The sequence below is a fragment of the Acanthopagrus latus genome, chromosome 20, assembly GCF_904848185.1.
Source record: "Acanthopagrus latus isolate v.2019 chromosome 20, fAcaLat1.1, whole genome shotgun sequence".
Lineage (NCBI taxonomy): Eukaryota > Metazoa > Chordata > Actinopteri > Spariformes > Sparidae > Acanthopagrus > Acanthopagrus latus.
Genome location: NC_051058.1, coordinates 17,151,321 through 17,170,743, shown reverse-complemented (window position 1 = coordinate 17,170,743; position 19,423 = coordinate 17,151,321). Strand labels below are relative to the sequence as shown.

The 19,423-nt window shown below is 41.2% G+C and overlaps 1 protein-coding gene across 2 annotated transcripts; it reads right to left on the bottom strand.

Moving 5' to 3' along the window:
* Positions 1-3,504: 3,504 nt before the first annotated feature.
* fshr (follicle stimulating hormone receptor) lies at positions 3,505-18,271 on the bottom strand. 2 transcript variants are annotated; one of them, XM_037081136.1, is made up of 14 exons: positions 17,189-18,271; positions 14,291-14,362; positions 13,244-13,318; positions 13,036-13,110; positions 12,865-12,939; positions 11,008-11,082; positions 10,605-10,685; positions 8,668-8,736; positions 8,482-8,556; positions 7,042-7,227; positions 6,249-6,472; positions 5,579-5,760; positions 5,283-5,474; positions 3,505-5,166 (listed from the first exon to the last, which is right to left on the bottom strand). In XM_037081136.1, exons 1-14 carry the CDS (start codon positions 17,383-17,385, stop codon positions 4,630-4,632), a joined length of 2,115 nt encoding a protein of 704 aa, XP_036937031.1. In that variant the 5' UTR covers positions 17,386-18,271; the 3' UTR covers positions 3,505-4,629. The 2 variants fall into 2 exon arrangements, with proteins under 2 accessions (XP_036937031.1, XP_036937033.1); XM_037081138.1 differs by having other exon boundaries at positions 14,287-14,362; positions 17,189-17,241.
* Between the last annotated feature and the right edge of the window lie 1,152 nt (positions 18,272-19,423).

Here is a 19,423-nt window from a genome sequence, read left to right as displayed (position 1 = left end):
TGGACAGTAGGATATGTGTAAACATGAGTGATTTTTAGAACAATATTGAGCATAACGAAGGCAGAGTCTTGGATTATGCTCCAGGAAAGGTTGATAATAAGAGTTTTTAATGTTTCTATATTATCTTTTTTTTTTTAATCAAAATAATTTTATGTTTGTGAAAAGTTTATTATTTAGCCTAATTATTCAAACAGTAACAGCCCGAATAAAACTATTCCCCTTGATTGTTCTAATTTTGAGTTTTTTTAATGCTACATTAAATGTGCAAATTGATTGAATCAATGTATAATAAAAAATGTTCCAGTTATAATAAAACACAGAACAGCTACTTCATGTGTTATATATCTGGTATCCACATTAACTTCAACAATGAGCTGAAACTGAAACTAAACCACAGTGTTGATTTTGCCCACAGGCGGTGGGTGTTCTAAATTATAGATTTTTGGGTGGAGTATCGCTTTAATAAACATGTTCGGTCAGTTAGTATTGTTTTATGTAATTGGACCAGCAGATGGCATTGTTTGGCTGCGGATGATTATGATCTCAAGGTACTAAGCAGACGCAGCACTGCACTGAGACTGTGATTGTGTCTGGAGAGGATCTGTACCACACCTTCCAACATCCAGCAGCAGCAGCGATTCATCTTTTTGTGCATGAAAGTTTGTGGTTGATGATATTTTAAATAGAAAATATTGTATACGTGGGAAAAAAAAATACAGTAGAAATAGCTGAATGTCTGATAAACTGTGTGGCTGCAGGGTTCTTATCAAATGAACCACATTCTGCTGGTTGGATGTTATTACTTTTTTAATGCAATCTTTTTTTTATTGGATTGTTTTTCAGTGAAGGGGCTGAAATAGAAGAGAGAGGAGAGAGAGAGAGATAGGAGGGTGACATGCAGCAAATTAAGGTCAACAAGATGCCCTGAATGTTATGAAAAAGAAACAAACCAACCGTACTGTCACTGAGCTTGTGACTGTGAGTTTATCGCCTGCACGAAGACAAAATTCACAACAAGGGATTTATCTAACAGATTTTGCCACTGTGTTAAGATGAATGCATGAAATGGGACGCCACGAGATGCTGCTTCAGGGACACCTTTCCGCGGCAGAGCCAACTGCAAAAAATTGGGGATAAATCTGTTTTGCGCTGCTGCTGGTGTGTCTAGACACTTAAAAAGCGCGTGCTGTCTGCGTGAGCAGGTGAGGAGAAGAAGTTCTGTCACTGTTTCCACTCCTGAGCTGCAGAGTAACATCAAACTGAGGCCGTATCAGTCAACTTCAGCAGTCTGTCTCGGATTTAACATTATTTTTAGTTGCAGACAGTGACAGTGATGTGCTGAATACACTTGTATGCAACTGTTGTCTGTTTTTTTTTTTTTTTTGATTTGTTAAAGGTGCACTACGCAGTTTTGGGGAAGAAATTTTGATCAGAAAAGAAATAACTTAATAAACAAGCTCTCTTGGTTTTCATGATGGAATAAACAGAATAATCAAACTGAACTTAAAGGACAACACAATTTCATAGGGATTTACTTTGATTATATGTGGCGGACCCTGCCGCCTTTCTAGCTTCAAACAGTGTTCTGGAGACCTTATTTTCCTCTGAGAGCAGCTTGTTTATTGATTTATGGAAAGGATCAATATTTCTGAGTTTGTATCATTACTGCATCAAGATTGTAAATATTACAATTCTGAGTTTGAATTTCTTCTCTAGAAACGACATAGTTCCCCTTTGAATTTAAAATATTGATAGTTTGACGTCTCTGCTTTGCATCAAATCCTGTTTTTACAAACATGTTATAAAAGACTTCCACTCACTGTAGAACAACACATTTTATTGTTACTGCTCTGTTAAACCTGACCTATACCCTGACGTATGTTCTCAAAGACATTGCAAAATGTATTTTCTGAAGTGCGGTGAAGGTGTAATATCATTTACTACCCAACGTTGACCTGTTACAGGGGTCAATTTGGCCTACCTGATGTTTTTAAGTTAAAAAAAGGAAAGATAACTGCTATTGTGAACTTTAAACATGTGGCATATGTAATTATTCTGGCAGACGTAGTGACATTTAAGGGAACTTGTGATCATCTTTTTGCATCTTAATATGATAAAATATTATGTTTCAATTTTGGCCCTAAAACAGAAAATCTTTGGGTACTCTCACTTTGCTATCACTGCTCTTTACAAGTCATTGTCTTGTTTCATCAACATTGTACTTTTTTACTAAAATCCATTTAATTTGTATGGTATTTAATATCTTTATTTATTATGTTATTTGTATTGCTTGTTATTCATCTTTCATTACCTGAACTAACCATCTTTTTTTTGTGTCTTGTTCAACTAACTTTGTTGGGGTTTTGGTTGTTCCATCCATCTTCTTCTGCTTATCGCTGAGGGGGCAGCTGTCTGAACAGGGACACCCAGACTTCCCTCTCCCCAGACACTTCCTCCAGCTCTTCCGGGACAACCGTTTTGGTTGTTGTGCTTACAAAATCCCCTTTAACATTATTCGGTACACTTCGCTCAGACATCTTGCAGACGAATGTGATCCTTGTGGTGGGCCACCTTTGACCTGCGGGCCCCACTATGGGCAGTCCTGCCATAAAGGAACATATAGTGCTTCACTTAATTGGAAAAATCTAATCAAAAATCACAAAATTAGCCGATTCCTGATTTTACACGGGAGAGAAAGTTTTAACATAACTTAACTGAAAAGTAAATAGTAGAAGTATAAAGTTATGTAAGTTGATAATGGGTACATTTATAGTGAATATAGTAAATTAGATTCAGTTAAAAGTTGTTTTCAGTATTAACAAACAAGGGAAAAAAATTATTAAACAATTTGTTCATTGTAAAGTTGCTGCTGATGCTTATAAACCTTTTAAAATAAAACATAATAAATGTTTTTAAAACAGTGAAATGTATTTTAACAACAGTTTAACTAACCATTAATATTAGTAAATATACTTAGTTACTTAGTTACATTACACCACTGCCAGTGCAGTTGAGAGGGTGACTTTGATATAACAGAGCAGAGATCACAGCAACTCCTGCAGCAGCAGCACCTGGTGGTTAAAGAGCATAACTGCATGTGAATGTTCGATGTCTGCATGTAGGAGGCAGTGTCTCCATATCAATGAGATGCACTGGGACTCTCCTTGCAGCTGCTGCCTTGAAACACAGTGCTGCTTGCTCCTCACTGTGTGTGTGTGTGTGTGTGTGTGTGTGTGTGTCTTATCTAGTTGCCATATTCATCCTCCTGTAATAAGCATGAAGAGCAGCTGTGTCGTCTCCCCTTTGCAGATCAACCCACCCTCACAGAGCAGAGGTCGATGGAGGTCATGCTGTCCTTGAAAGCCTTGGATGCTCTCAAGGACGGCATTCCTAGATAAAGGCAGCTCAGTATAGTCTGTGTGTGTGTGTGTGTGTGTGTGTGTCAGCATGAGAGAGTTTTACCTTCTGTTACTACTAAGTATACACTCATTCCACACACAAAGAGATGATTTAATAAACACGTTTATAACTGAAAAACACCACAAAAATACATTTTGTGCAAAAAACACACAGATATAAAAACAAGAGTGGCGCAATAATAGTTTCATTCACAAACATAATGACACGTCTGTCATATATAACATAAAAACAGGCAAACTGAAGGGTAACAGGGACACGGTGAGCCACAGCAGACAGAGTATACGAGGAGATTATTAATCAGAGGGTCCCTGCGGTGTGTTTCTTAATGAATATCGTTCAGTCATGATGCTGAATGTTAAATGAATGTTGCTTTTTTTTCTCGATGCGTGTGTGCTGGATATCCCGAGTGTCGAAACCTTTATTAAACTGTTTCAAAGCGCTCCGGTTCGTTTCATCATCTCGGGACACCAGATGGATGGCATTTCTGAGAGCGCAAGACGACGAGTGAGAGTGAGAGTGAAAAATCAGTTTACTCCTTGCTTCTGCTCTTCCTGCCTGCAGACTCAGTTGCGGTGAACTCCACCAATCGGGCCTTTTCAATCGACTTAAAACAAACGCAGGGAATTATCTGGGACAGCTGTTTGACCTAGATCTGGTCAAAGTGTCTGCAGTTGTTCTAGAGCTATCTTTACTATGGACACTGTGCATGTAGGAGAGTTTACCCATGTGTCACAGTGGACACTTGTGCCCTCTGTATTTGCATGCCTGAGGTCAGGCCAGAGCAGTGAGCAGCTGTCATACAGGCCAAGGATACTGGCAACAAATCAAAGATGCATCCGATGTCATCCAAAGCATAAGGGCCGAGTCAGCTTTGGGGTAATGTTGGGCCGTCAGTGAACGTCTGTGGCATGTTGTATCAGTAACCTGATCCTGTTCAGAGCTCCAGGATACAACAGTTTGTGTTTCAAATGTGCCCAAAAAAGCTAAATACGTTTCAGCAAACCACAGAAAAGTTCCAAATAAATGTTTCTTCATGTTGCAACTTTATGTTTATGTACGTCCAATATTCTTTTTCTTTGACCTAACAGTCTGTTCAAATTCCACAGATGGAAATACATTTTCTTGTAACTTTAAGGACTTCCCTGGAGATGGAAATAAGACCCCTCTCTTGACAATCCAGCAGAACGTCTGTCTGTTTTTGAATGACAGTCAACCCTCGTGTTTCCCATCCAGACTTAGTGCATTGGCCAGTGAGTACAGCATCTTGTGGCTACTCTTTGGAGGGATCCACGTTGGCTGCTGACAGGTTGAGCTCTCTGTACGGTAAAACTGCGCCCGGGTCTTAAACAGGCCGAATCGAGCCGAGAGGAGAAAGAAGTCCCGCCTGAAGGTGCGGTTGCTGAAGGCGTACAGGAAGGGGTTGGAGCACGAGTTGATCGGGTAGAAGAAAACCAGCAGGATTTTGGCGTCTGAGACGGTGATGAGAGGGAGCTTGAGGGCGGCTGAGACGGCAAAGAAGGAGATGGGAGCCATGCAGACGAAGTCGGTGAAGATGAGGACGGCCATGCGCTGGGCCACGCTGGTGTCGGCGTGGGCCGGCGCGGACGAGGGGTTGTGGACGGTCAGGTAGATGCTGAGGTAACAGCCGCACACACAGAAGAAGGCCAGGATGTTGAGGAGGAGGAGAGACACCACATAGACCTGAGACACCAGAGACTCCACGTCCATGGGCAGGCAGATGCTCACCTGCACGTATAAAGCATATTTTACAAGAGCTCGAGTTCATGCGCCATTTTGCATCCCCAACCAACTTCTAAAACTGCTGTCTCAAAATGGAGCTGAAAGGAGAAGGAAGCGCTCACCTTGCCGTAGCTGCTGACCCCAACCGTGGGCAGCAGGGCGGCGAGGGAGGAGAAGATCCACCCCGCCGTCATGACGATACACGCGTGTCTCAGGCGAAGTTTGCGGTCGAGCCGCAGAGCGTGTTTGATGGTGTACCAGCGCTCCAGGGTGATCGCTGTCAACGTGAACACTGACAGCTCACTGGCGAAAACCTGCACGGGCGCACAAACACACACATTTCCAGTGTTCGAGCTGCATTTTTATCTTGATTTATTCATGTAGAGCCACACACACACACACACACACACACACACACCGTGAAGAAGCCTGCGGCTCTGCAGCCCAGGCCCGTCTGCCAGTCTATGGCGTGGTTATAGTACCGCCCACGGGTGACTATGTCTACAGTCGCTATGACGACCAGGTAGATGCCCATGCAGAGGTCAGAAAAGGCCAAGTGGCACATGAGGAAACGGGGAACAGTCAGTTTGCAGCGGCTGCCTGTGAAACAGATGGATAGATGTGAGATAACTAAAGTTTTTCTATGTTCTCAGGTCGATATCCTACTGTAAAAGAGAGCAAAAGTTAGTTATGTTGCTGTGTGAAGCCTTCTAATTCCAAGAAATAGAAGTATCTAAAAAAAAAGGATATACACAAAAAAGGAAGGAGCTGAAAATTATGAATAACACAAGGAAAGACAGCAGTAAAAGAATATGGGAAAATGGTGAGAGAAAGTAGGACATCGGGCAAGTAAAGAACAAAAGCAGTAAAGAAAGGATAAAAGTCAGAAGCTAAATTATTCAGTAATCTCATGTTGAATCTCTAAACACTTTATCTACAAAGCAGAGATGGAGTAAAGAGTAGATTAGCTTCTTAAATGTAGTGGAAGAAAAGTTTCAAGTCTCATGAAAAGGGAAAATAATAGACAAATTGCACTCCACACAGAATGATTTCATGAAAACATAAAATTTGATTGTTCAAATTCGTACCCAGCAGGACCAGAAGCACCGCGGTGTTCCCCAGCAGGGCGAGGATGGAGATGATCCAGATGAGGATCCGTAGTGGGACGGCGGACATGATGTCCTCACACGGGTTGAGTTCGTCCTGGGTCGGGGTGCAGATGATGGCCGTGGAGTTGGAGCAGTGGTCCTTGTAGAAGTGAGGCATGCCCCGAGCGTCGGGGTGCGAACAGAAGAGCGCGTTCCAACTCGATCTAGCACAAACCAAAACATTTTTTTGATTTTCAAGATCAACGCTCTGGGGATCAGTAAGACTGCAGTAAAAATGGTTAGTAGCATCAAAATGAAAAGAAAAATGTATATATAACTATTTAATATAATTCTATTGTATTACCTTTTAATTTTTTTAGAGTTAAATCATTTTATTTTCCATATCATTTTTATTATTTCTTAATTTTCCTGATTTTTTAAAAATGACTTGTAAAGCGATTTTATTGATTACTTTAAAAGTAAAGTAAAATGAATAAAGTTTGATTGATTGATTGATTGATTGAAATACAGTTAAGTCTTACACATTGTACTTGATTATTAATTGTAAATTGTCTTTAATAAGATGATATTAGTAGAGAAGTAAAGTGTGTTTAAAGATAATTAATAAGAGCAAAATTGAGTATTTTTTGCCTTGGATGTAGCCATGCTAGCTGTTTTCCCGTCTTTATGCTAAGCTAAGCTAACTGTCTGTCTTCTGGTTCTAGCTTCATTATTCCTTCCATCCTTCCTTCCCTCCTTCCTTCCTTCCCTCCTTCCTTCCTCCCTATGATACCTGTTCCTGTGCACGTTGTGGAAGGCGCAGCAGTGCGACGGGTACGTCAGGTAGGCCTCCTGGAGTTTACTGAAGAGCTGCAGCGGAGGAAGCTCCTTCAGATGGAAGACGGACTCCGCCATCAGCTTCTGGAGTCCGCCGAGGATGTTGTCCGGCAGGGAAGTGAGGGCTGTGTGGGAAACGTCCCTGCAGAAACAAATACAAACAAGTTGGCGTTTAAAGGAACAGTTCACCCCAAAATCAAAAAACATACTTTTCCTCTTACCTGTAGCACTATTTATCCATCTAGATTGTTTTGGTGTGAGTTGCTGCTGAAATCTGATATCTCACCCCTTACATTACTTTAGCCTAATGTCCACTCAGAGTTTAAAGCATGATAGGTGAAGTTGTGACGCTTATTGTCCAATCAATGAGATCTGTCTCTGCATCAATGAAGAAACTTCTATGTTCTCTTGGTGATAGATCTTATAACTGAGAACATTTCAATTGCTCAATCAGCCGTAGAGACATCTGCCTCCTTTTGAATATAATGGAAAAATGAAATAAATAAATAAATAAATAAATAGATAGATAGATAGATAGATAGATAGATAGATAGATAGATAGATAGATAGATAGATAGATAGATAGATAGATAGATAGATAGATAGATAGATAGATAAATAAATAAATTTGAAAAACCCAACGTCTCTCTCTCCATAAATCATGACATCTGATCTCTTCGGCAGCTAGCTCCAAAACTCTGCAACTCACAGAAAATCATTCTAGATGGATAAATAGCTCTGGAGGTGAGAGGAAAAAATATGTGTTTTTGATTTTGGGTGTCCCAATAACTTTCAGGCTTCATGCGATTCCAAAACAGATGTCCTCACTTGTTTGTGATATGTAACACCAGTTCTACCGATGATGAGTTATTTCACTGATTGAGACAAGTTATATCAACAAAGTCCCCTTTTTTTTAATCAGTAAAAAACACTACATCTGAAATTTCCTTAATAGAACATTCACAGGAGGAGCCGCCTGTCTGATTGCCAAGTGATTACGACGACGTCGAGCGAAAAAACATTACAGCAGTGACAGCCAAAGAGAAAAACAAATAGGTTTTTTTTTTTTTACTTTCTTTCTGATTGCTACTTCAATAGAAATATGTGTCTCTTCTTCTGGGAATACACAGAATTAAAAAAAAAAAAAAAAAAGTCCCTCTCTCTCCCGTTAATGACTTCACCTGCTCTCTGTTTATTTTTACCGTAAATCTGGCACGTTTTGTGTAATTTTTTTTTTTCTTTTTACCACCACCCTACACACACACAAACACACACACACACACACGCCACGCCACACTGCTCCTCTCTCTCCTACACCCTGAGATTAATAAGTGATGACGACCATGAGGACGGTGAATCACGTAGCCGTGAGTTCACTGTAGGATGTCATGCTTACAGTACCACCAACTCACTGGAACCCACAAAGGCGTCGGGGTTGATGTGAGTAAGCTGCTGGTTGCCACTGAGGCGCCTGACAAAGAGGGAGGGAAGAGAGAGAGAGAAAAAAAAAATAAATCAAAATATGAGAGCTACCTTTTGGTAAATCTTCTGTTTGTAATTGTGTCTCCGCGCTGTGACTCACAATCTGTGCATCTTTGTGCCGTTGAAGGCGTCACTTGCCACCTCCTTGATTCCATTTCTGGTGAGCCGTCTGTCATTAGAGAGAGAAGCCAAATTACAGTCATGTGGCTGCGGCACAGAACGGTCCCAGCAGCAAACTTAACTGAACTATCAAAGCTTATTTTAGCGTGTGAAGTTCTCCTGTTCTCTCGAGCTGCATGAATGCGGAAATAAGTCATATTATATAAGACTTCTTCTTGATCTGGTTTTCGGCCTTTTTCTCGCTATTTAGCGGGAACATTACTTTCACGGGTCTGGACCTGGAAGCTGGTGGGCAAACTGAATCCTGCTTTTCTGCTCAAGTAAACGCAATCATGTCGCAATTTTAAAGTAATTTCACATTTTGGGAAATGCACTTCTTGCTGAGAGTCAGATGAGATGGTTGATACAGCTCTCATATCTGCCAGGTAAACATGAGCCTGCAGGCAGCCTGTTAGCTTAGCTTAGCATGAAGACCAAAAACTAAATGGAAATCTACCTGTAAAGCTTGCACATCATATTTTAATATGTACAATAAACAAACTTTATATTGATATTACTGCACATTGTAGTTGACTGTTTATCCACTCAGTCTAATGGTTGGTATTTTAAACCAGCTGTAGTTTACAGTTTGCCCTATTTCCTTTGTTAATCAGCTGTAATTAACAAAAGTTATTTTCAGCTGTTAGCCTGTTCAAGGACTATTGGCCATGAGAGACAGCACAGTAATAAACGGTGCATTAAAAATAGCACTTTTGACTAATTGGCCACAGGAAAAAGGGGAAACATAATTTTCTGCAACACTCTTTTGGTCAGTTTTGGACGTAACACCAGAGTGCAGATGAGCCTTGTGTCTCATCAACAAGGAGGCTTTCCTGTCGAACTAATTAGCATAGCTGGTGAAACACCACCTAGTAAAAATGAAGAATTGTAGTTTCAAACTTCCAGTTTGTGTCGAGATTATACAAAAGAGATTCATGTGTTAGTTAATGAGCATTAGAGCTGCTGCTTGGTGTATCTGTTGACCTTTTTGACAGAGCCAGGCTAGCTGTGTGTCCCCCGTTTCCAGTCTTTGTGCTAAGCTAAGCTAAGCAGCCTCTGTTGGTAGCTTCATAAATGAGCCTTCCCATCAAACTTTTTTCTTTTTCAAGAAAAAACACCCTAAATGTCTGACTTTTTCTTTAAGTAAAGGCAACAATGGTACAATTTAAAAGTGGTCTACTAAAGGTTTTAAGTCAGGTAAATGTAATTAGCACGTATTAGCAGCAAAATGAATCTAAATTATTAAAAGGAAGTGTGATTATTATGCACCTGTCAGTGTTATTAAAATATATACCATATATATTGGATTGTCATTACTAATGCAAAACCACTAAAGCTGCTTTTAAATGTTTTAAAACTATTTCATGCTCTATTTGGCAAAATAATATATAGCACTGTATCATGTTTCATAAGCTAACAACACAAGTTGTATATTAGTTATGTTTTTAATTATTTAATACCAATTACATAAACATATAACCTCTGTCAATAATGTAACATATAGAGGTATACCAGGGTGTTAATAGAAAAAAATAATGCCATAGAAATAAATCATTTTTCATGCAGAAGATCAATTAATGACAAACATTTGTAAGCCAGATTAAAACACATGCAACTCTGATGTATTGACTCCGATTCAGTCGGCCTACATATATTCACCTGCATGTGGTTTAAAGCCGCTTCAAAGAGGGACAGCGAAAAAAAAAAAATAAAGTGGCAATTTTTAGCAATGAGAGTGTTCGGAGATGTAGGAGAAGACGGAGCTCAGTAAAGAGGGCAGGGAGCATCTCGGGGAACATTCATAGTGCGCATGTGAAGCCCACTCGGAGCTGTGTGAGGGCGGAGCGTATGTTTCTAAAAAAGCGACGAATCTCTCACATCTCGCTGATAGTTTGAGTGCAGAGGCCTCTGAAAGCGTTGACGGGGACTCTCTCGATGTGGCTGTTCTCTTGCAGGCCACTACACAGACATAACACACATGGTAAGCAACAAATACTGAGCAGTAAATACCACATTTTCATGAAGAGAAACAACAGACAAATGTGTGTATGAGACAGTTTGAAGATGGATCTGTAAAGGCTGGAGGTTCGGTTCTGCAGAGTGCGTAGGTTTCAACTGCAGTGTTACATGTTTATTGGTGTTATCTCCTCTGGGCATAATTAAATTGGTTTTGCACACAACTATATGCTCAAATGCACGAGGGAATAATTCTGGGTGGATGTTTATTTCAGCGTGTATTCATATGTACAGATATACATTGGGGTATACTGTGTTGACCTACAAAAGAAAGTCAGGGGCCGTCGAGTGGATCTTGGTGAAGTCTGGAAACATTCTCAGTCCGGTGTTGGAGATGATCCTGTGATGTGCAGATTTAAGCACCAAATGTTACTGCTCTCACACTTCAACCTCTGAAAAAAACAACAGAGACACTCTGCGCGGTGAGTCACTGCGATAAAACCAGACAATGTAACATTCATTGTGTTGACCGAGATATAAAAAATATCAAGTGAAGAGTTTCCAAGATGTTCCAGAGAGGAGCTCCGCTGGCTGAAAGATAAGTCTGAGACATTTAAAGAGCGGTTGGAACAACTGTCCTGTTTTTTGGCAACAACACGTAACAAGTTTAACGTTCAGTATCTATTGATCTGACCATTAAACACTGATTAATTAGTTCAATTTGGAAATGTGATTGTTTCAGAATTTATGCTTGTATCAACAGCAATTAGCTGTTAGTGTCCATTGTGAAACCAAAAGTCAGCGGCGAGTAATTTTAACTTCCTGACCTAATTAAGTGACATCACGTAGCTTAAGTTATGTATGTTACATTGGTACGTTTGACCTGATTAGATGAAAAGTCAGGGTCATGGGTTCATCCTCATGGGATCATGAGAACCTGCACAAAATTTCGTGGCAGCCCACCTGGTAGTTGAAGGGACATTTATGATGTCAGCTGTTGGTTTGCTGACTGGTGCTTTAAAAGCTAAAGTTTGGTATTATTGCAGAGGACGACCAAAAGTACCGACTTGCCAATCACAAGGCAGCCACACCCCTAAAGAAAACCATCGTCCATTTTACTGTAAATGGGACAAAAATAAACACAATAATCTACTGAAGAAGACTTTGTGATTGAGACCATACACTCATTAGGAAACTGTTTACTGGGCTAATAAATCAAGTGAGAAGTAGAGTCGTTTTCTCATACGCTTACCTAAAATCAGATTTCTTTTTGCAACCAGTTGAGTCCATTGGAAAGAATGCAGGTTAAAGGCACTTCGGAACCCGAATCTCTACTATTTATTCCGTTTAAGCTTTGGACCAAAGCAGTGGATCACCTGACTGACTGATTAGAAGATTCTGGATATCAAACCACTTTTCGGAACAAAACTGTGATATTTTTTGACTATATAACAGTTTTTTTTTTTCACAAGTGTATCCCAGAACATTTCTGAAAGGCAATCGAATAGACATATTTTCCTTTTTCATGCAACATTTCATGCTTCCTTTTAGATTTTATTTTATTAACTTTTGTGTTCAACCTTCAAGAGAACTAACTTAACTTTTTCTGAAATAAATCACTGAAGCTAGGTTCAAGATCATTTTCTCGGAGCAACATCGTGGACATTTAATCATACAAATCAGAAATAATTGAGGTCTAATTCAAAATACATCGTCCTTGTGCTCTGGTTTAAAGTTAAAATCTCCACCATGAAGGTTTCTTTTTTATGTGTCCCAGTTCTCACAAATTGGGACATACTTAACAGTAACAGTTCTGATAATGACCATAAAGAATTTCGGCGGTGTACTTTCCTTTATAAATGGTCACTTTGAGACCGGTTGAATAGCCTTTTATCTTTTTGCGGTGGCTAGATTTAACATGGCTGACGTGATGGTTAGCTTTTTTCACAGATGAAGTGTGACACTTGATTTCTCTTCCAGGGGATCTGAGCTCATTAAAAAATCATGTCTCTGGTCGTGTGGGGGCCCTCTTCAGAAGTAGGCCTGTCACCCATGACCCATTTTGGACTCACAATCAGTTTGACAAACACAAATTGAAGAAGAAAGTATTCCTCCCCGCTGCCGCCTCCTCCTCCTCCTCCTCCTCCTCCTCCTCCTCCTCCTCCTCTCTCTGAGCACTCACAGAACCCGGAGTTTCACGATGTTCCTGAATGCGTCTGGATGGATGTGTCGCAGGTGTTTTGACTTTGTTATGGTCCTGAAAGAAAACACTTTTGGTCACGTACTCATTTAATATGAATGACTCACAATTACTGGCTTTCGCCGCTGCCATTATCCTGCCAGTAATACTCACATCTCGGTGAGTTCAGGGAGATCAGAGAAAGCGAACGCCCCGATACTCGCCAACTCCATGTTCTCAGAGATGAAGCTGAGGGGGGGAAACATAAACGCATGCTGTTCATTCACATTTATTCTTTGACACATCTTGTCTCCACCGCCCGGCTAAGATTATTCCTCGACTGAGTTTTCCCCGGCTCTTCTGCGGCTGCATGTATACTCACATATTGGTGAGCTGAAGGAGGCCGGCGAAGGCGAACGCACCGATGCTCTCCAGCACTTCGTTCTTAGATATTATGCTAAGGTAGTGGAGAAACATTGGCCGTCAGTCACTCGTTGTTGTGTGAGTGTAATCTCACTGCTTCAAGCAACATCAGTCATTACTAGATCATCTGGGCTGAACCTTGGGACCAAGTGCCCAGACCACACATACTGGTACTGTCTTGGCTTGCAGTAAGTAAAGTTATCATTTAAATTGACAAAACAGTGTTTTGGGTTTTTTTTTTTTTTAAAATTCATTTAGCCTTGAAAAAACAGCAGAAACCTCACCTCTCAATTCTTAATTCTTCCTTTTGATTTAATTTTGGGGTGGAAATCATTAATCTGTGACTATTCTTTACAATCAGTATCATTTTTTCATGCAGAAACAAAAACTATTGTCTGGTTCACGCTTCACCACTCGGGTGACTTTCTACTTTTCTCCGTTTTGTTTTCTACGATTGTGAACTGAATATATTTTTGGTTTTCAAGACTTCACGTTAGGGAAATCGGCGAGGGTATTCTCACAGACTGACTATGAGATTATAAATGATACATGAATTAATAATGAGGGGTAATCGTTCATGTTTCCCCTCGGGAGGAAAAAACACATGCTGGAACATTTTTGATAGAGAATATAAAACCAAATTACTACAGATTTGTGGCTCAATTTTGAGCTTGCAGTCTGACATTTTGGAGGCAAATTCCAGCACACAATAAAAGGCAATTAGTACATATATAATTCCAGATGTTAAGCTCTTTGGCCATCTTCTAGTTTCAGGAAAATCATATATAGTTTAAACTCGTGGAGCACCAAATTCCTGTTTTTAAATCAGAAGGAATAACACAAAGTATTTGTCGATGAGGTCTGAACCGAGACTCTTCGCCCTCCTCCACACTTCTCCTTTTGGTTCTTGATGATCCAAATCCTCAGTGTTTTGACCTCCCTCAGTTCAGTCATGTTGCACATGAAAAAAAAAAAATGAACATGAACAACAGACGCACTCACGTACAGTATCCCGAGGTGCTGCAGGCGGCCGACAGCGCCCCGGGGAATCACTGCGATCTGCGTCTGCTTAACTTCCCTGTTGGTACAGAAGCAGCCACATCACATCACATCACATCAGCTCTTGGCGATACACAGACAGCAGGAATGCATTCGCCGAAATGAAAACGTAGTAATCACCAGGGCCTCAGCGAGTTCGTGACAAGTTTGCTCATGTGGGGGATGTGGGAAGAAGCATGTTCTGTGTGCACAATGTCTATATAAGATCCCAAGCTTATTTTGCAAGTGGCCCTCTGAAACGGCCATCTAGCGCTACATACTTGTAGATATCTGCACCGTTCCTGAGCCTTGACCTTTGAGCAGAGTGGAGCAGATGAGAACACACACCTGGGAGTTCACAACACGTTTCCTGAGAATAGATGCTTCTTCAAGACAAGTGAGTCCTTGTCTGTGTTTCCATGTCGACCGTAGGCCTTTTTCATTTGTATAGCCTTGTTTTTATTTTATCAAATCAAAACTTCCCTCTGTTCTTGCGTGTGCGAGGTAGTGTTTGTGCAAAAAGCTTGAGTCAGTCTTCATTGTCATGCGGACCCCACGGCCACCATCCCACCTCCTCCTTTCCTCTGGCCCTGAGATTCCTTCAAAACGTCTCAGAGGGCCAAAACAACGAGGCAGCGTTCACTCCACGTGGCAACACATCCTCAGTTGCCTCATCCAGCTGTGTGTCACTCCGTCCAACAACACCTAAGTCACTTTTAGTGACACCTGTGGAGGCTAAAACATCATTATATAACAGCGCAATTGACCACCTGTCAAATTCATTCTCTGAACAAATAGCATATTACTAGATTAACCGCTATCTGCTGCTAAATGTAGCTGGCTAGTTAGCACCGTTAGCTCCGCAGGTTGCCATCCTGACTGGGAGCTCATTAAGTGTTGCCGTTCACAGAGCTAGCAAAGGAACTTTGCACCGGGATGGAACATGGTTAGCTAGTTAGCATGCTAACTTCTCTGCAATTTCTCTCTTACATCAAAACTGTCATTCACATTCTATTAAAAGTGTTGAATGTGGAACTTTTTTTGTTAGCTAGTAAGCTACAGGAAACAAGGGGACACAGCTAGCCTGAGGTAGCTCTCTAGAGCTAAAAACAACAATGCCAATAGCGTGCCCCTGCTTCTTCTCTTTGTACTGAGCTAAGATAGCTGGCTGCTAGTATTAGCTTCATCATCTTTCTCCGCACACATGAGACGGGCATCAACTACTCGTCTTACTCTTGGCAAGAAACCATACCAGCGTAATTCTGAACATGTAATCCTTCATGCATGTAACACCGCGCTTATCTATTTTTGTTAATGTAATGCTAACTTTTAGCATTTAGCAAACACGAGGGAAAACACAATACACAGCAAACAAGTTTCAGAATATTCTGCTGGTGGACAGTTGTTGGCAGAAATTTACAAATGCAGTGAAGAAGACTATAACTCCAGTATCTTATTATCAACAGTTTACACACAAACACTTGCACAATTTTAAATATTCCCCCCAAAAAATTCACTTTGCAAATGTCCTAATAGGAAGAAAAAATTCCCCTGATGGGTTTGTCAGACTTGGAGGACAAACGCAACGTGTTTTTGCGAGACAAACGGAAAGCAGACAATAACTTCTCTTTACAGGAAGTTTTTCTTGTAGACGGTCGCTGGGCCACAAGGACAAACAAGACATGCTGTGCATACATTTCCTGGGCGAATGAATGTTTACAGTAATAAAACCAGAATTGGCAAGTTTAGAGTGAAATTCAGCCACGAGGAGATGAGCGAGGATTAGAGAGGAATTATCTAAATGACGGGTCTGAATGGCTGCACGCTCACGAGATGGGATTTTAATTGTCTACACTGCACGTTCCATTAATCTGTACTGGTGCAAAATGGTCATTGGACTTTTACTATTTTGGGACGTAACCTCTGTAATACTGATCCACATCAGTTTTCCTCAGGAGTTCTACCCGTACTCTGAAAACATCTGTGAAACATCTGTTTACTTTATCCCGTGGCTGTACAGACAGCTTTCCCCAGGAAACCTGGAGGTGGAGAGCATCAAAGACATTGGTATTTACCTAACATTAAGGCTGTTGCATTGTGGGAAATTTAGGCTCCCCTTTGATTTTGATTTTCATCTTTGAGACTCAACCGTCAGGATATCTTTGACTCTGCTGCTTGAAATTTGGCCTTATTTAAAATGAACAAACAAAGAAAACTCTATCGTCATCAACTATTAAACTCTACGAAAGATACGTGGTGGGCGAATCAAAACATCGTAGGCTATAAAATCAGGAGCGCCACCGTCATGTGCGGCACATTTCATGGTCGCTTTGTTCCTCTCGACAAAGACTCGGCTGTAAAGTTTATACCCACCGACTTCACACGTCCCAGGTACAAGAACCTTATTAGCACCTCGTCCTACAGCAGAAATCAGTATATGAAATACAGCAATATCCAACCACAACAATTCAAACGATGGAGAAAAAGGATACCAGGAGAGAGCCACCATCAAATTCACAGCAGGCCATTAAAAATGAGAGAGTAGAAGAAAAAATTGGCCGGAGCACGTTGTTCTTGTTGTTCTCCTGCTTTTGGCATATCTGTACACTGGGAATGATTTCACATAAAGCTTTAAAAAGGCTAGTTTTTTGTAGAGTTGCAAACCAGAAGGGGGAATGAATCAAGAGATAATGAGCGTTACCAAAACACAGCAATGCCACAAATCAACTCGCAGTATTAATATGCTCAGAAATTCAACTTCCTCTGAGATTTGAGAAGCCAAGTGGCGTATAAACATCTACAATGGATGCAGTAACTTTTGCATTTGTAGACGTGTGTGTGTGTGTGTGTGTGTGTCTGTACTCACAGGCATTCAGTGTCACTGGAGATGTTGGAGGGGATTTCTGTGACCTCGGGTGGCAGCTGGTTGCAGATTGACAGGGTTTGCTCGGCCAGGACGGACTCATCAGCTCCGGGTTTAACATCCGTCTCAGTGTCGGGCGCCGAGGCTGCTGCCATCTTCATCATCACAATTACCAACATTATGAGAGCCATCGCCGTCATCGTTGCAGTCAGTCACCCACAGTCCAGATTGTTAGGTTTTTTTTGACTGTTCAAATATTCTTTTGTCTGTGTTTTTCTTGTCTGTGTTTACGCGCATGCAGGCGTTCCAGGAGAGTCCACACAGTCTGTCCAACTCTGCGCTCACCGGCAGGTCGCCGAGAGCGTGAGATACTGATGTGCTTCCTGCCGGGCAGTGGTGAATGATGGGAGGGCGTGTGGAAAAAGCTTTATGGGTGTGTGAGGATGTAGGAGGTCTTTGCTCTGTGTGTGTGTGTGTGTGTGTGTGTGTGTGTGAGCGAGCTCTAAATCTTTTGGATGCTCATGCTTCAGTCACTGAATATAGTCGGTTTATAAAGGCCTGCTGGATGCTATGAAATGTCAAAACTCCCTTTTTTTAATGAGCATGTTTATTTCCTATGCAAGACAGCCTTTTATTCAAATAAGAGTCAAACATCTAATATACAGAGGTAAAAATCACATAATCTCAGAGCATTTCTGTCTCAATCCGGCTCAACAAAAATACAATTTTAACTGTTTGTCCAGAGCCCCAAAGTTTATGTCGTAGCAGTGTGTACGCGGGTGATCAACAGATCCTCGCCTACTATGGCTGCTGTTATTACAGAATGTGGGAAACTAGACGTGGACCCAAACACAGACACACATGGGACACAAAAGCAAGCTTGATTTCAACAAGCTGAAAGGTACAAAAACCAGGAGGCTTAGAAAAAACCCACATGAGAGGTAGCAACTAAAAACTAAACAAAGTGCAAAGAAAAAGGCAAAGTTCGAATCACAAAGAGGAACACGAAATCAAAATCCAAACACACCGATGGGGGAGAGACAGCAGGAAACACCACAGAACATCACGAAGAGGCGGACGGAGGCTGACAGAGTGCAGGGAGAGCGAACTGCTACAACCTCAGACACACTAACGAGGGGATCAGGAACAGGTGAGGCGGGTGAGGAGGGAAGAGGACAGGTGAGGTAACGAAGGGAAAAAACACACAGGGGGAGCTGAAAGAGAGGAGACAGGGCATGACATCCAAATAAATCAAAACACAACAACGAGACACACTGTCACGACAGGTGCAGTCTCATGCCGGAGCTGAAAAATGAAACACTGACGTGAGACAAGAAGAAGATCTGAATTTATACTTTTTGTTTTTGTGTATTTCATAAACTGATTCGTAGCAAAAGAGAAGAAAAACACGTGATAAGTTTCTGGGGTCCGTTAAGTTACATTTGAAAATAGTTTGTTGTTTTGGTTTTAATGATGTTTTTTTTTTTTTTTTTGCCAAGTGAGTCTGCGTTATTTACAGTTTCAAGACTGCAGGGAGTTACTTATTTCTGGCTAACTTCAAAGTGATGTCAACAAACTAAAGAACAATAATAATAAAACAATTATAATGAAAAAAAAATACCATAATTGGGAACAGGAGTGAACCTGTTTTGTCTCCTGCCTCATATTTGTGTTGAGAGATGAGAACAGTTTGATACCGACGGACATAATATTCCCTTCCACTCCCCACACGTCAGCAGGACAGCCAGCTTGCAAGGACGCTCTTTCTGCATTCACACACACACACACACACACATACACACACACACGCACACACAAACACGCTCTCTCACACACACACACACACACACACACACACGCACACATTTATGTAACAATCGTCTTTATCGTCTTTCTCCTTTATGCAACCACAGTTTCTCCTCTTCACATGCGCTGCTGTCTCTGGCAGAAAGACAGTCTGTGTGTGTGTGTGTGTGTGTGTGTGTGTGTGTGTGTGTGTGTGTGTGTGTGTGTGTTGTTCATGTAGAGGAACAGAGCTCTTTATGATTTATTGAAACAGGACCTTGAGCTCCTGACATGACCACACACAAACACACACACACACACACACACACACACACACACACACACACACACACACACACACACACTCTCTCCCTCGCGTATACACTGTCTCATAGTTTTGCTGAGACACAAGGCGTGAAAGAAAGATGGGTACATGGAGTCTGGCAGAATGCA

Excerpts from the sequence above, each read along its gene's own strand:
- fshr (XM_037081136.1), bottom strand. The coding sequence starts at position 17,385 with ATGACGGCGATGGCTCTCATAATGTTGGTAATTGTGATGATGAAGATG. Across the intron at positions 14,363-17,188 it reads TCCAGTGACACTGAATGCCT|GGAAGTTAAGCAGACGCAGA; the intron begins GTGAGTACAGAC and ends CTGTACCAACAG. Across the intron at positions 13,319-14,290 it reads CTGCAGCACCTCGGGATACT|CATAATATCTAAGAACGAAG; the intron begins GTACGTGAGTGC and ends CCACTACCTTAG.